At 42.8% G+C, this 18117-nt stretch overlaps 1 protein-coding gene across 1 annotated transcript; it reads right to left on the bottom strand.

Annotated features, from left to right (window-relative positions):
• Positions 1-7744: 7744 nt before the first annotated feature.
• LOC117461853 (solute carrier family 12 member 9) lies at positions 7745-17836 on the bottom strand. Its single transcript, XM_034103831.1, has 14 exons — positions 17412-17836; positions 16615-16749; positions 14765-14902; positions 14580-14683; positions 14125-14326; positions 13754-13861; positions 13365-13476; positions 11916-12073; positions 11351-11433; positions 10159-10283; positions 9861-10053; positions 9596-9770; positions 9225-9371; positions 7745-9104 (listed from the first exon to the last, which is right to left on the bottom strand). Exons 1-14 carry the CDS (start codon positions 17620-17622, stop codon positions 8170-8172), a joined length of 2826 nt encoding a protein of 941 aa, XP_033959722.1. The 5' UTR covers positions 17623-17836; the 3' UTR covers positions 7745-8169.
• Between the last annotated feature and the right edge of the window lie 281 nt (positions 17837-18117).

The following is an 18117-nucleotide window of genomic DNA, read 5'->3' as shown; positions in this document are numbered from 1 at the left end:
CAACATTTATTATATGGAAAATAACTGCCTTTTTGTGCATGTTTTTCATAGAAAACGCAAATTCATGTGTTCAAACTGGCAGTTCAAGGGTTAAAATCCTGAACATAATTTAACATGTGGTATTTTTGATCAGGACTGAAGTTGATTGAAAGATTTAACCCTAAAAAGTTAAAAAAAAATATTAATCTGTATTTGTAACTTTTTTGTTCAATCTGATTTTGTGCAAAAAGTAATAATGCAAAAAAATCCATTTTGTTGCTAATCTTTGACATATCCAAGACTGTTATAAAAAAAAAAGCCAGTCCCTAGATATGTATTTTTTGGGAAAATAACTCATTTTCTCTGTTTTCATCATGAAAAAAAACAGCGGTTTCATGTATTCAAAATGGCATTTAAAGGGTTAAAATCCTGAAAATGATTACATTTTTGGTATTTTCTATTAGGGCGGAAGTTGCTTTAAAGATTGAACCCAAAAGAGTTGTGAAAAAAACCTTTTAATATAATGTTTTTATCAAAGTCTTTTGCAGTGGACATTTTTGTCTCGAATGACTAATTTGCGTAGTCGATTTGTTACACAGTGAATTAAAGACCGATTTGAATGGAATTCCAAAATAGATCGAGAAAATAGATCGAGAAAATAGCCTTGTTACAAAAAATCAGGCCATTTGCACCAACACAACCAAAGTTCACAAGACCTCATGAAAGAAAAAACAAGAAGTGAGGATACCCGGCCCGGAGGAAGCCCGGGGTCCCCTTCTGGAGCCAGGCCCAGAAGGAGGACTCGTCGGCGAGCGTCTGGTGGCCGAGCTTGCCACGGAGCCCGGCCGGACCCAGCCCGAAAAGGCAACGTGGGCAACACCTCCGCTTCTCCGTCCCGCGGGCCCACCACCTACGGGAAACAGCGATGGGGTCGGGTGGCAGTGAAAGCGGAGGGTCTCGACGGACCAGATCCGGGCGACAGAAGCTGGCTTTGGGGACGTGGAACGTCACCTCTCTCGGGGGGAAGGAGCCGGAGCTTGTGCGGGAGGTGGAGCGTTACCAGTTGGATCTGGTTGGGCTCACCTCTATGCACAGCGTCGGCTCTGGAACCTTACTTCTGGATAGGGGTTGGACTCTATTCTTCTCCGGAGTTGCTCAAGGTGTGAGACGCCGGGCGGGTGTGGAGATACTCACAAGTCCCCGGTTGGGTGCTTCGTTGTTGGAGTTTACCCCAGTGGACGACAGGCATGAAAACGGGTCAGGGGTGAAAAAGGTGAGAAGGATATTATCCCTCTAGGGGAACATTTTGAATATTCCATATTTTAAAGCATCAATCTGATGCATTTTGAGATGCATTTTTTTGCCAACCTGGGGAGAGCTGGAGAAACTTAACTTCAGCCATGAGTCAAAAATATTATGACCTCCTTACTAAGTATTATCAGGGATGCAAACTCATCAGGTATGGAAAAGGTGACAAGGACCCGAGCCCTGCGACCCCACGGAATATCGGCTTTAAAATGAGGAATAACAGAGGATTTTAGCAGTCAAAACAACTAAAGCAGCAGTGTTAATAATAACAGAAATGGTAAAGAGTCACATCTAATAGAAATATATAAAAGCATTTATTTTAATTGTGTAGCAGTCAGTTTATAATTTTGGCAGCACTGTTGAGCATTTTGAAAATCTATTGTCATGCCTCTGTGCAAGGCTGAGTCTTTCTATCTTTATAGCATCTGGTGTAAAGTAACTAAATTCATAAACTCAAGTACTATACTTGGGTAGAATTTTGTGATACTTGTACTTTATTTAAGTATTTCAATGTTTTGCTACTTCTTCTCCTCTACAGTTCATAGGTAAATGGTGTACTTTTACTCCACTACATGTATTTAATACCTTTAGTTACTTCACAGATCTGGATGAATGATGTGAAATCTAATCAAGTGTTGAATCAGACTTTAGTTCCACCTGGAGTAAATCCACAAGCTACCCTGCAGTATACAAATTCATTCAAACTAGCTGCACCTTTACCAGCATTGAGAACACTTTCATGATCAATCATTATAAAACATATCATATATATTATTCTGAAATGGACCAATCTGCACAAAGACTACTTTTACTGTCGCTACTTTCACTATATTTTGATGAGAATACTTTTCTACTTTTACTTGAGGAACATTTTGAATGCAGTACTTTTACTAACAGAGTATTCCTATTCCTACACTGGTACTTCTAATTTTACTCAAGTACAAGACCTGAGTACTTCTACTTTTACTCAAGTACAAGATCTGAGTATTTCTGCTTTTAATCAAGTACAAGATCTGAGTAGCCTACTTCTACTTTTAATCAAGTACAAGATCTGAGTACTTCTACTTTTACTCAAGTACAAGATCTGAGTATTTCTGCTTTTAATCAAGTACAAGATCTGAGTACTTCTACTTTTACTCTAGTACAATATCTTGAGTGCTTCTACTTTTACTCAAGTACAAGATCTATACTTATACCACCTCCGTTTATAGGCCTATGAAAAAAAAACTATTAGAAAACGAAGGCTAAAGCTAACGTTAGCAGATAGTGACAATGTATGCTAGCTAGCTAGCTCAACGATAATATTGCGACAGAAAAACTTTTCAGTGCACATCACGCTCTGCGCTCCGACAGGGAGCTCTGCTCTGAACACCTGAACGGCCCGTTCTAACAGCTGTTCACCAGCGGTCCAGTCTGTGCCACAGTGACTCCGGACCGCACAGTTAATATTAACAAACACACCCGAAGCTAATGTGGCTGCTGAAGCTAGACCATCATCGCGGAGCAGCAGAGCCGACAGGCAGGAAGACTCGAGCACACAGCTCGCGCTGCATTATAATATATAAAAAAAGAACACCATGCGTGTCATGATGGCACATAACAGCTCGCGGCCGCAGATTACTCCGGGTCCCAGACCCCCCCATACCCCAAAAATATTTTTATTGCAGATCTACATGAATCACACAAACGACCTATTTTGGATTCAAAACGGCGAATTTCGCCGAAAGGTGAGTGATTCTCATGCCTGGGACGAGAGGGTCGCCTCCCTACGCCTGCGCGTTATGGGGGGGAAAACTCTGACTGTTGTGTGTGCTTATGCACCCAACAGCAGTTCAGAGTATACGACCTTCTTGGAGACCCTGGAAAGAGTCCTGTATGGGGCTCCTGAAGGGGACTCTTTAATCTTGCTGGGAGACTTCAACGCACATGTGGGCAATGATGGAGACACTTGGAGGGGCGTGATTGGGAGGAACGGCCCCCCTGATCTGAACCGGAGTGGTGGTTTGTTACTGGACTTCTGTGCTAGTCATGGATTGGCCATAACAAACACCGTGTTCGAACATAAGGATGCTCATAAGTGTACGTGGTACCAGAGCACCCTAGGCATAAGGTCCATGATCGATTTCGTTATCGTATCATCGGACCTGAGGCCGTATGTTTTGGACACTCGGGTAAAGAGAGGGGCGGAGTTGTCAACTGATCACCATCTGGTGGTGAGTTGGGTCGAGTGGCGGGGGAAGCCTCTGGATAGACCTGGTAAGCCCAAACGTGTAGTTTGGGTGAACTTGGAACATCTGGAGGAGGCCCAAGTTCAGGAGGCCTTCAACTCACACCTCCGGCGGAGCTTTTCGGGCATTCCTGTGGAGGTTGGGGACATTGAACCAGAGTGGTCGGTGTTCAAAGCCTCTATTGCCGAAGCCGTGGCGGGGAGCTGTGGTCTCAAGGTCCTAGGTGCCTCAAGGGGCGGTAATCCTCGAACCTCCTGGTGGACACCGGTGGTCAGGGAAGCCGTCCCACTGAAGAAGGAGGCCTTTAGGGATTTGTTATCCCGGGGGACTCACGAGGCAGTTCCAAGGTACCGACAGGCCCAAAGAGCAGCAGCCTCATCCGTGGCCGAGGCAAAGCAGCGGGTGTGGGAGAAGTTCGGAGAAGACATGGAGAAGGACTTTCGGGCGGCACCAAAGTTGGTCTGGAAAACTGTCCGACACCTCAGGAGGGGGAAGCAGGGAACCATCCAAGCTGTGTACAGTAAGGATGGGACGTTGTTGACCTCAACTGATGGAGTGTTGGGGCGTTGGAAGGAACACTTTGAGGAACTCCTGAACCCGACAACTCCGCCCTCCGCAGAGCTGGAGTATGACGGGGGGATCAACACCAATCTCCCGGGGGGAGGTCACTGAGGTCGTCAAACAAATCCACAGTGGCAAAGCCCCGGGGGTGGATGAGATCCGCCCAGAAATTCTGAAGGCTCTGGGTGTTGAGGGACTGTCATGGTTGACACGTCTCATCAACATTGCGTGGAAGTCGGAAACAGTACCGAAGGAGTGGCAGACCGGGATGGTGGTTCCCCTTTTTAAAAAGGGGGATCAGAGGGTGTGTGCCAATTACAGAGGCATCACACTACTTAGCCTCCCCAGGAAAGTTTACTCTAAGGTACTCGAAAGGAGGGTCAGGCCGATTGTCGAACCTCAGATTGGAGAAGGAACAATGCGGATTCCGTCCTGGTCGTGGAACGACGGATCAGCTTTTTACTCTCGCAAGGATCCTGGAGGGGGCCTGGGAGTACGCTTATCTAGTCTACATGTGTTTTGTAGACTTGGAGAAGGCGTATGATCGAGTTCCCAGGGAGTTACTGTGGGAGTATGGGGTGAGGGGGTCTCTACTCAGGGCCATCCAATCTCTGTACTCCCAAAGCGAGAGCTGTGTCCGGGTCCTCGGCAGTAAGTCGGACCCATTTCCGGTGAGGGTTGGCCTCCGCCAGGGCTGCGCTTTGTCACCAATCCTGTTTGTAATATACATGGATCGGATTTCGAGGCGTAGTCATGGGGGAGGGGGTCTGCAGTTCGGTGGACTAAGGATTGCACCACTGCTTTTTGCAGATGATGTGGTTCTGATGGCTTCATCGGTCTGCGACCTTCAGCACACACTGGATCGGTTCGCAACCGACTGTGAAGCGGCTGGGATGAGGATCAGCACCTCCAAATCTGAGGCCATGGTTCTCAGCAGGAAACCGATGGACTGTCCACTCCAAGTAGGGAATGAGTCCTTACCCCAAGTGAAGGAGTTCAAGTATCTCGGGGTCTTGTTCTCGAGTGAGGGAACAATGGAGCGTGAGATGGGATGGAGAATCGGAGCAGTGGGAGCGGTACTGCAGTCGCTTTACCGCACCGTTGTGACGAAAAGGGAGCTGAGCCAGAAGGCAAAGCTCTCTGTCTACCGGGCCATTTTCGTTCCTACCCTCACCTATGGTCATGAAGGATGGGTCATGACCCAAAGAACGAGATCGCGGATACAAGCGGCCGAGATGGGTTTTAAGTAAAGGACTCTCAGTGTTTGGATAGTTAACATTAGTCTAAGTTATCTCAGTTTGTTCACGATTAATGTAAATAAGTATTTCTGAGGCACACATTTATATGATCATTATAGGTATAGAAAAATAAGAACATAAATGGAAAAACAGGTATGAAATAGCCTACTATATGACAGTAAAACAAGAATACAGTTTAAAAGGAGAGTGATTTGTAAAATATCCATAAAGAAATAGAAAATCTGTTTACAGTTCTCTTTCATATGGGTGTTGATGAGAGATGTATCCATAGATCTCTTAATTTTGCTCTCAAAGTGCACCAGATTGATGCATTTAATTTCAATATTTAAAAAATCTTCCTGGGGGAGCATGCCCCCGGACCCCCCTAGAGCCTAGAGGATGTTAGGTCCACCCCCCACTTGTAAAAAAATAGCACCCGGGACATTAATGAGAAACGCTAAATGTTTTAGCACCCTCTATGAAACGTCAAGCTACCCCACAGCACCCCCAAAAGAAAATATCTGGTGCCGCCACTGTGCTCTTGCTCTTTTTGCATATCATGTATTTATTTGTTTGCTATGTATATAAATGTCATGTTCTTATATGTTGTATGTCAGGGACTACGGATGGAAATTAGCTACACTTGAAGCATTATTTGTCTTAAGTGTTCATTAATGCGCATTTGCCCTATTCATCCATCCATCCATCCATCTTCTTCCGCTTATCCGTGGTCGGGTCGCGGGGGTAGCAGTTCCAGCAGAGAGCCCCAAACTTTCTTTTCCCTGGCGACATCAACCAGCTCTGACTGGGGGATCCCAAGGCGCTCCCAGGCCAGCGAAGAGATATAATCCCTCCACCTGGTCCTAGGTCTACCCCTTGGTCTCTTCCCAGCTGGACGTGCCTGGAACACCTCCCTAGGGAGACGCCCAGGTGGCATCCTAACTAAGTGCCCGAACCACCTCAACTGGCTCCTTTCGACGCGAAGGAGGAGCGGCTCAACTCCGAGTCCCTCCCGGATGACCGAACTTCTCACCTTATCCCTAAGGGAGACACCAGCCACCCTGCGGAGAAAACCCATCTCGGCCGCTTGTATCCGCGATCTCGTTCTTTCGGTCATGACCCATCCTTCATGACCATAGGTGAGGGTAGGAACGAAAATGGCCCGGTAGACAGAGAGCTTTGCCTTCTGGCTCAGCTCCCTTTTCGTCACAACGGTGCGGTAAAGCGACTGCAGTACCGCTCCGATTCTCCGGCCCATCTCACGCTCCATTGTTCCCTCACTCGAGAACAAGACCCCGATACTTGAACTCCTTCACTTGGGGTAAGGACTCATTCCCTACTTGGCCGTATTCAAATAACGATTAAATTAAATGAAAAAAAATGTAAGAAATAAACTGTCCCTTTTATACGTTTTTCATACAACCCAACAACAAAACCAGAAGTATAAATATATTAGTACCACTTTACAATAAGTTTGTAATTCATTTATTAATTAGGTTGTGAACACTTTATAAATCATTAATAAGATTTTATACGACATGAGATAAACAGCTGTGACCGGTTGCTTGCCAAATGGTGAGTCCACATTTATCTGTAGGCTACTGCTAAGCCTTATATTGGCTACCTAGCTTACTCCGTCTTCTTCATCAGCCAGCATCCTTGGCATCTGTTGGTCACTGAGTTGATTCTCTCTAAGAAGCCAATATAAGGCTTAGTCCTCTTGCCAAATAGTGAGCCTGTGTTGATGTATGAAAACTACGTTAGAACTGGTTTATAAATGGTTCTTAATTAATAAAGTGTTTACAACCTAATTCATAACTTAATTATAAACCCTTTATGAATCCTTTCTAAGGGTAGTCTTATTGTAAAGTGGTACCAATATATTATTATATAAAAATGTTGTATGAAAGCTTGGCATCCTTATCTTGGTTGGATATGTCGGTTTCTTCCTCTAGTTAGTTTACATGTGAGGTGAACAACAACATTTGTTTCCAATGAACCCAATGATATGTAGACATTTTGTAGGTGATGGATATATGTTTGCTCCTTTGGGAAGGAATCAAGAAATAGCTCCACTTAATTAAAATATGATTCTCTTAAATGGTGCTGTGAAACGATAATAAACTCTTACTACCTTATACACAACAATTCACAGATTGAAATAGTGTCCTGCTAGTATACGAGACAAAACCTGTAACATCAGATTGGCCTACTTGTTCTCAAAGTACAGATTTAAGGCAGTCTTGGGACAGAACATCTGCAGTCATCATTCTGGGCATACATCGCCCTCTGCTGGCATTCAACAGCAAAGACTGAGGAGAATCTTAGTGGCTCTCTTAACATACGAAATTGGACAAATGCATACAAGGCAATCTTTTAAAAACACACAACAAATGGTTATTTACTTTCATGTATCTTTATTTTCTGAATTCCATTTAAAATTGTAGGAAAGAAACATGTGGCAATACAATAAATACATTTAGTATTTTTCTATTTACATATACAAAAGTCAAGGAAATGAAAGCAGTCCCTGTGTGGCAACATTATTTCACTACTAGGGAACTGCAGGGAGCTATACTCTTTTGACCCCACAAAATGTGCAAATCACTCATTTCTATTCCACTATAGCACCATATCCAAGTGACGATGAAACAGACAAACACTTATAACTTTCAATATCCATCAGAAGTAAACTTGCTTTCACCAAATACATTTTCTCAAAGTGCATTGATATAAGGGAAACATGACCTATATTAATGCAATAATAATAATAATAATAATAATAAACTGGTGGCAAGAGGCATAGTCCAATATAAGAACAATACCAGATCAGGCTAGATTAACTGTCAAGAGCTTTAGAGGTCAGTAGTGACCACAGGAGTAACTCCCTGGATCAGCAAAGTTGGACCCAGGTCTCTACTCAACATGTCCACTTGGTGGAGGTAGGTACAGTAAAGGCTTGTGTCTGCTGGTGGCCGGGGCAAATACAGGAAACGCACAGCAGGCTTAGGGGCACCGTGTCTTCGTATCAAATTGTTGACAGCACAGATATATTCATCTGTCATCTGAGCAGCATTGTTGGGAAATATTTGGAAAACGTCTTCCTTCTCAACTTCCTCTTGTCTCTCCTTCATCTCCACGTTCAGTGCAGACTCTGCCAGATTCCCCCTCACTTTTCCTCCTCGTCTCTGCCAGTGTAGCTCCACCACTTGGTCCCACGCTACCATCTGCACCCGAGCTGAAATCCTTAGCTCCTTTAGCATCGACCGGAGCTTCTTCTCCTCCTCTTTCTTCAGACTGCAACCAGCTTCCACACACAAGAAGAGGCGGAGTCGTGCATGCTTCCAGGCACGGGTCTCTTGAAGCACGCAGGCCAGCTGCAGTAAGAACAGTGAGCAGATGTCGACGTAAGCGCGGCTGTCTGGTTGAAGCAGATTCAAAGGCCACACGTCGACAAATGGCCCCGTCATGCGTCGGTGGCTATGAATCTTTTTCCCTGACACCAAGACCTCTCGGTTGAATTGGTTAAAGTTACGAGCCAGAGTCACATTCTTTCCCATTTTGACCGCGTCAGCAATCAGAGACACATATTCCTCTTCCCCAAGGTCTTTTAGGTCATAGGCACCCCTCACATCAGGGAAGAAGGGAGAGCGTTGCTCGCCGCGGTCTATGGATGGAGTCACTGCATCAAAGCCAGTGCCTGTAGACAAGAGCATTTTACCTTGAAGGTCATCTTCAGGGATGCAGTCATCATAAAAACCAAGGACAAGGGTGTTTGGCCTCATTCCGCCTAGAAGCAAACAGACAAATGTATATTTGGATTAGAACTGTTAAGTTTGCATTTTACGTAACTATATTTCAATAATGAAAATAAAACATTGCCATAGAGTTGCAATTGAAACTTGCCTACCAAAGCCTGTGATGAAAAGCAGGTTCTGAACTCCATGTCGGACAGAGTCTGCCAGGGTAAGGTTGACAAATGCCTTTATGTTGAGATGATCCACTAGAGACAGCCAGGAGTCATAACGGCTCTGCAGAGGATCAGATGGCAACCCATCTGCAGAAACACATAATCTCAAAAGTGTGCTTAAAAGAACCATCCTGCATTAATTCTAATGTTGAAACATTTACAGTGGAGAAAAAAAGGCTCCTTAGAGGCTTTAAAAAGCTAAACCCGATGTTAAAGCCTTCAGTAGCTGAGTTTTTAATAATATAAAGTTTGGGTTTCATATGACACATTAAGACAAAACTAGTTATGCATTCTACCTACACAATTCTTACCAAGTAAACCCAGCTTTACATGTCCTAGTACATAGAGGCCACTCTTCTTCAGGTCATTAATAAAGGTCATGAGACCTGTACAGCTTCGGGGGTTAGCCACCATCAATAACAGCTGGGGCCTCCAGAACTTCACATGGTCCTTACGCACATCCAACATCAACAGGTACTTGCGCACCTGAGGGAATAAAAGATGTGATGATGTAGTTATTCATACAAACTTCCATCATATTGTAGTTTCAGTGAGACAATAGCTTGTTTATGACACCTGGTGGAAGATGAGCGCCTGGCTGATGTAGCCCCAGTTGCTGATAGGACCAAGGTAGTGGATAAGCATCAGCAGCAGCAGCATAAAGGCTATGCTGCCAAATGCATAAATGGCATTGATCAGGAACATCATGACCAGTGAGCCAAGAATGCCCAGCGTGCAGGTATGCCATGTAAAACAACGGAACGAGGGTCTGAAAAACAAAACAAATATCATGACAGAATGTGGATTGAAAAATACCTTTATTTTGGAATCATCCGAAAGAAAACAGAAAGCCTTCAAATATCCTGCACCATACCTGAAGTTTGGTGCAGAAGCCAATTCAAGAGCCAAACAGGCAAGGTTCACAGCAGCATAGACCAACAAGAAGAAGATGGTTACAATACTAGCAATGGTGTTCAATTGACCAGCGAACAGCACCACCTAGTGGAATAAATAAGAAACAACAGTTTGGCTTACAGATTTTATCAATATGTTTTATATCTTGTGCTGCTCTGGTCTCATTCAGGTTACAGCTACACATTTTAAACATTCACAAATACAATTTGCAATATTGTAGCAACCAAAAGTATGCAAGCCCAGAACAATGTATACGAACAATACATCACTCAAAACCCAGCTGTTCAACACTGCATTCAACCACTGACCCTCCCCCCCCTATTTTCTGTTTTGTTTATCGCTTTTTGTATTTCTCTTCTCTGTCAAAGCGTCTTTGAGTTTCTAGAAAAGCGCTATACAAGTCTCAAGTCCCACAATCTAGACTGCATGAACCACCCTGTGAAACAGCCCAACTGTTTTTCATAAAAAGCTATACTATGCAAGCCCATAAACTCCAAGAATCAACAAACCTTACTATCCTTACTTATCCTTACTAGCTAGGTAATATGCTTATAAGAAGTGGCATGGTAGTGAAATGAAGAGTTCACTTACTAGTTTAGCTGGAAAGTACCCTGCTCTGTCTCCCTGGGCACACCTTTCAAGCTTCATTTGACAATTGGTCAACCAATCCGAAGCGAAGTAAATAATGTTTTGCACCAAAAGATGAAGGGGCAGTAGATCCGAATCTGACAGTGATCCATCAGATTGGCAGCTGCTAATTTATTTGCCTCAATTCCAGCTTTACTGTTCCTTTTAACTCCACACAGGGCATCACTGCATTTTCTAAACATTACTGAAATCAACACCTGTATATTTATATAGCTTTAATAACATTTGACTGCCCTTTATTGTTCTTCTCTAGTTATTAATAATGGTTCGTGGATGGCTGTGTGTGTATTTGTAAAAAAACTCAGTTTGGAGAGTTGCTAAAAAGTAATTTTACAAGGCAAATATGTGAACAAAGTCACTAAACTAACATGCAAAGAATTATGGTGGAACAGGAAGGGGGATAGAGTATAGCAATGTCAGCATTAGTAGAGCTCAAGGAGAGTCACTCTCAATGTTATGCATGGAGGAAAACTGTCCCCACTCCTCACGCATTCCTAGCTTACCTGTACAAGCAGCCAGGACACAAGCACAGAGAACCAGGGGTTCCCACTCAGAGAGGTTTTCCTAACCAGAGCCAGGAAACCACCTGTAGAAATGTAAAACATTATCATAAGAAATAGTCACTGTTATTGCTCCTGGATCAGATAAACAACTGAGTCATACTGCACTCGCCCAACACACAATGAGGATTTTTGTTCTGCTTCTTCTGAGAAAAGGCAAGACTGCAAGCCATCTGTTGTCAAACGATGCGTTCCAGATGAACATGCCTCCACTTGAGAAACAAGACATGATGAAATTAATAACAAGTGTCAAGTTCTCATATTTTACATGTGAGGCCTCTTTCAACAGATGGCTGATTATTAAAACGTTGACTCAGCTTTATAAAAGACCAGCTGGAGTTTGATATGCTTTTGTATGCTATGAATCAACTATTTAGCCCTGATCTTAACCAAAACAAGCAGGAGAAGCAGTTTAAATCTTCTCACTACAGAAAAAGTCGAGGCCAAATTAGCTGAATCCCCAATCTGCAAATAACTCGGCAGCAGACAAACGCAGCAATAATCTCACCAAATAGGTTGTCTTTGGAGAGGGCATACAGGATCCTGGAGGCCCCGATCAGGTTACTCATGGCAGCAGAAATGGTGGAGGAGTAAATCCCAATTGTCACCAGTGGTGGCCATATATTGATGTCTCCCAGGAAATTGTAGTCTTTTTGGAGAAGGATACTAAGGACCAGAGATGGGGGCGTTACTAAAAAAAAGTAATATATTACATATTACTTTAAAAAAAAAAGTAATATATTACACTACTTCGTTACTCTCTACATAAAGTCATTCGTTACTTTACTCGCAGGGCCGGCCCGCCCCTCCCTGCAGGCAGATCACGCAGACTGCTAAAGTTTAAAATGTTCTCTTTAGTTCAGTTTCCATTGTCGCATAAGACTGATCCAGAATGTTTTCCTATCTGACCGTGGCTGTCCTCTGTCTCCTGCTATCTGTATATTTTGCGCAGTCTATCTCTGCTCACGCTGTTGCGTCAGCGTGTTCTCCTGCGTGTTGGCCATGTGTTACACTGGAGCCAGACTGGAGCACACCGCAAAGACTTCAGCCGAGCACGTACGAACTGCGCATGCGTGAGTGGCAATAACTCTCCTTACCAGCAGGCGGCGGAAGTGTGTATTCGTCATTCAAAACAGGCAACAACCGAAAACAGAGAAGAAGAAGAACAGACTACGTGTGTGATATAAATAAACAACAGCTATGTGCGTTAGCTTCACCTTAGCATGTGTTCTTTGCAGATGTTTGATTATGACTGATTTTAGAAAGTAATGAAGTAACGCGTGTCGGGGCAATGTTAGTAACTGTAGTGTGATTACTGAATTATAAAAGTAGCGCGTTACACTACTCCGTTACCGACAAAGTAATATTATTACAGTAACGCGTTACTTTGTAACGCGTTACACCTAACTCTGCTAAGGACAATAGAAAGATGTTAAAAATAGACCACATTATCAAACTTAAAGGTGGGGTAGGTAAGTTTCAGAAACCGGCTCGAGATACACTTTGTTATATTCCATGGAATGCTCTTAACATCCCGATAGCAATGAATATCTTAAGTGCTTTGACGAAAAATCCATATAAAAATTTCATCTGTAGAAGCCGTAATACTGTAAAAAGTAGAAGGTGGCCTACCTGCCTGTCAGCCTTCCATCGGGGCACAAACTTATCTCGTGCCCTCATTGGTCATGTGCGCGTTCGTGTGTGTTGGAGGAGGGGCTCTATAAGGAAGTGGCAGATTTTCTCCGGTTGTGTATTTTCAAATTCTAGCGATCTCGAGCCGGTATCTCAAACTTACCTACCCCACCTTTAATGTGTTAATAAAGCCAGATAATTTTTAAGCATTGACATTAACCGAATTAAGTGACTACAGGGTTCTGATATATCTTTTTATATATATAAATCAATAGCATTCAACAGAGCACTGCTTAATGTGTTTGACTGTGTGAGTGTGTTTTACCGTTCACAGGACCCCGCAACCAGCAGACTCAGCACATTGTATGTAATGAAAGTTGTAAGAACAGCAGCAAGCGTTCCTCTTGGGATGGCATAGCTGGGGTTTTTCAGGTCACCTGGAAATCAGATAACAAAAATTGATTATTAAAAACAGACTGTAATCTATTAAAGCTATAATCTGCTATACATCTGTCAAGTACTGTGTCTTCGATTGGGGGTTGGATCCACCAATTTCCCACAGTTCTAGACCTGCCTTAACTAATTGTTAGAGGCTTTTCTCCAAGAGGTTGCAGAACAATTTGGTTTACATGTATTATTGATGTGAAATGTACTTTTCTAAATACTTTTCCCTCAAATAATGTATTTATTGAGGTTGTTTGAAAGCCATCTTACCTGACATGTTGGATCCTGCCATGATCCCAGTGCAGCCATTGAACATGACTGCAAACACTTTGGCAAAACTCATCATGGCACCAGTGGTGTAGTCTACTGTGTAATTGGCTAGAAGGAGTGACAGGAGGCCGGATTAGTTATACAAGTAAAGGCTCACTTGGACCAACTAACAGGGATTTCTGGCATGCTACATACATTGTTTGCTTCTTCTGCTTAAATAAATCAAGTCCTCGATTAACATATTAGAGCTAACGTAATCAAAAGGCTGTGTTTTCTTCAGAACAGGTCCAATATTGTTTAAATAGGTTTAAGATGATGAAAGCATAAACAATTCTAAGTTAATACATCTGACAATATGAAACAACACTTACGCAATAGATTGCCCTCAAAGGTGTGGCGCCGGAAGCCAGTATAATTTGCGGTTCTCGTGCTGGTACCGTTCAGCCCAGAATTCCCAGGCAACATCACCACAATGGGCCCCACAATGATAAAATTGATGAAGATAGTAGTCAAGACTACGACGAATATGATGACGATAACAAAGGTGGCTTTGGCATATATGTGGGCTCCCACCTGTAAGGACAGGCCAGTTGGATTTAAGAGTTATCAATCAATCTTGCCTTGATGATAATTACATTTAAAATTGTCATTACTTGTGGCCTATGGACAAACTTAACAGTTTTCAAAACTCTGCTAAAAGTTGAATTAATCCAACTTAATTAATTAATAACATATTGTGAAAATTACCAATAACAAAGCATCTAAAAAAAGTTTTGTATAAGCATGTGCAGTACAAATAATAATAATAATAATAATGAAGTCTCACCAAGCAGACAATGAAACAAATGAAAAGCAAGGCAGTGCCGTACAGCAGAGACCACCAGTATCCTGAGGGCAACACCTGGAGACCTGCGACAACTGCAGTACCCTCTGAGGGATGGCAAAACAGGGTTTATTGGTATATCAAAACACTCATGCCAAGATATCGCACCATGCCCTAACATACTTTACCTTCTGGGATGCCAAAAGTAGACATGATAGCCTCAACCAGACCCAAAATATAGAGAGCACTGCCGCACACATTGGCAAAGAAAAACATGATCCCAATGCTGCCACCAAACTCTGGACCAAGGGCTCGGCTGATCATATCTGAGGATCCAAGTTAAGGGATTCTTTGTGGAAAAAACTATGATTTGATCAAATATGTTAAGTTGATAGACATTAGGGCTGAACGATTAATCGATTTTAAATCGAAATGATGCGATTATCAAATCGCAAAGCCTGCGATTAAAAAAAAAAAACTTTTTTATTTTCTTCTTGTGTGTCAGTCATCCACACCAATGAGAAGTGCTGTGCTCCACATGTACCAGCCATTGTTAACCAATCAGAAGTGGCACATGATAGAAGGTGATAGACAGATTAATACAATCACCTGCCAAGTATTTTTGAAAGTGCCTGCCCTTTCCAAATGGCTTCCAATGGAGCTTTCCTAGATGGTTTGGTGAAACAAACCATCTGATACCTCATTCACACCAACGGTGTTTCAGGGCCGGTTCGAAGCTGGAGCTTGAAAAGCACCGGGTTTTCCTCTTCACACCGCAGCGGAGCAGCCTCTTAGCTCCGGAATCCGGTTTGTTTCAAGCACCAAAAAATTGTCCGGCCAGAGCAAAAGCACCACATACGTCACGCTTACGTCGAGGCGGGGGCAGAGACAGATCAAGTCATGAACAACAACAAAAAGCCCGCGTTTTATCCAGTTTGTACACAACGATGGAGAAACTTAACAAGAGTTTCAGAGTTTCTGCCATAGACTGTATATATAAAGGTTTCTGCTCATGGTGAAGCAACGTGTCTGCGTGTTAAGGTGGAACCTGAGCATTCACGTTGATCACCTCATTATAAATCTATAAAAAAACTGTAAATATTAAACTTTACTTCACGTGTTCATTTGAGAACAGCTGTTACATACCTGGGTGAAGGTTACAGTTCATTTAAATGAAAGATACAACGTTACTCTACACTCATGGTTCAGTCCACCTTAATAAATAAGACCGACCTCGGAAGCAGTTGTGTTTTAAAAAAAACCTTTATTGACATGAGTACACTTTTTTTATAAGAATATAACTAAACCACAGAAATGACTCCGGAAATATGCAAATATAGCCATAAGAAATGAATGCAACTGATTTCATCCGCGCGGTTTGGCTTTATGCACGCAAACGGTTACGTCATGACGCAAACGATGACGCAACGACGCATTACCAGTCGGACTCTGGGTGGTGTGAAAAGAGCCAGAGCTAACCCGAAGAACTGGTTCTGAACCTGAAAAGCTCTAGCACGGAGCTTGAACCGGAGTTGCGTTAGTGTGAATGAGGTATGAGTCAGGTTAGTAATGCTCCATGACATGTTTTACATCTATTACAGAGTGAATCTTAAACTGAAGCCTGACTTTAAAGCAACCCAACGGAAGTTTCATGTAAGTTTAGTTCTTTCACTCGTAGCTCGGGCTGCGGGGCTGCTTGAGACGGGAGCACGTCGATACGACCTTCCTAGCCAGAGATATGGCCGCATTTTACAATAAACTTCCGTTGGGTCGCTTAAAAACAAATATCACAAATCGAATCGCAATATCCGTCAGAAAAATCGCAATTAGATTATTACCCCAAATCGTGCAGCCCTAATAGACATGGTTACAGATCAACCACCTGACAGATTTAGACCAAACGCAAGCCACACAGTTGTGGATAAATCAAAACCTGGGAAGAAATTAAAAGCAGGAACTTTTTTTTCCTTAATCCATTAGACAGGCTTAATCAACAGCATACACCCAAGTGAGACTTTTACACAGCAGCAAAGGATACAGTAGGCTCCTCCAGCATCTAAAGCCCCATTGGTGGAGATGGCACAGACGGAAAGCACTGTCATTGTGATAATTAGGTAGGCCACTAGGAACATCACAATGGACTGATAGACCCCTGCTTGACCCACAACAAATCCTACATGAGATGGTAGGAGGAAATCGGATTAGTAATGTAGACCAATGTTCAACTTAGGCCTGAAGCGTTACTCTGTTTGCAAGTTACATGCAAGATCATTTTACAGATTTAATTTGTTTAAAGTAATTTAATCATATTACATTATTCCACCGGTGTCTAGTGATGGAATTAAGAGTAAATTACCTAAGGTTCTTGGGAATTTGCCAAACCAAATAACCAAACCAAATAAGCAAGCTGAAGTTGTTACCATGGGTGCTGGGAAACTTTGATTAGTATTTTTCACATTTTAGCTAAACATTACATTTATCATTGATAAAAGACAACGGATACATGAATATGTAGCCAAGAAAATAATGGATAATAATAATACAATGATGACACATTTAAGTGATATTATTTGCATTTTATCTGGACTTAAATGTAGTTATGGAAGTCATTTTCGAGGCTTGCAGCCACTACTAAAATGGATATACAATTTCCTTGTAAGCCTCCACCACCTGACTATTAAAAAAGAGAACACACCACACCGCCAGCCAATTTAACCGGGAGGAATCTTTTTCAAACTATTCGTTCATTTATACATTTGTTCAGTCTAACACAGCATTTTTGGGAAATTAAGAATCAAACCAAAGTTTAACATTTATTTGCACTCTTTTACTCACCAATTCGCAGAAATACAACGACGCTAAACATGGACAGTAGCGTTGGTACGACCACGCCAACCATCACTCCGAGCTTCCGGTCGCCCTTCTCCTTTGCCCATAGACGGCCTATGCCCGCCTTGGCCTTGCTATGGTCGTGGACATTTTTCGTCTCCGGGCTGGTGCTTCCGCTGGTAAGTCGGTAATGTAGAAGAGGAGTCTTTTCCGACATGGTAAATACGTTAGTAATAATTAACGATACATTCAGCTCGCTGGTTTCAACTGAACAGTACAGTTTCAACCGGCCGTCTTCTTGCTAGCTATGGTGACATTTTCTAACGTTCGAATCAGCAGTTAGCTAACTTAGTCGAGTAACCGGCATAAACCTCCACCTACCCTCATCACCTTCTGCAAGTAATGAGGGAGGGTGTGCTCATGATCAGACGACACCGCCTCCTGTAATGGGCTCATCCAATCAGTTCTAGTTTCTCCTTAATTAATCCACCGGTTACTTTGTTTAGCATTTAGCTAGCCCAAACACCCTAGCCTACCTACATAACTACCTTTTGCCGTTTCCTGCCTGAAAGACTGGAACAACTTTCTTTTGAATGTGTAACTACACTGTCATTTTAACGTAGTTCCAAACAGCTCTGTTGCGTTGTCTTTGTGGATTAAAACATTGCATTGATTGAATCTCATTCCTATGCATGAGTACTTATTATGCAGA

Source organism: Pseudochaenichthys georgianus, chromosome 17 (genome assembly GCF_902827115.2).
Source record: "Pseudochaenichthys georgianus chromosome 17, fPseGeo1.2, whole genome shotgun sequence".
In the NCBI taxonomy this organism is placed as follows: Eukaryota; Metazoa; Chordata; class Actinopteri; order Perciformes; family Channichthyidae; genus Pseudochaenichthys; species Pseudochaenichthys georgianus.
This window is presented reverse-complemented; position numbering and strand designations above follow the sequence as displayed.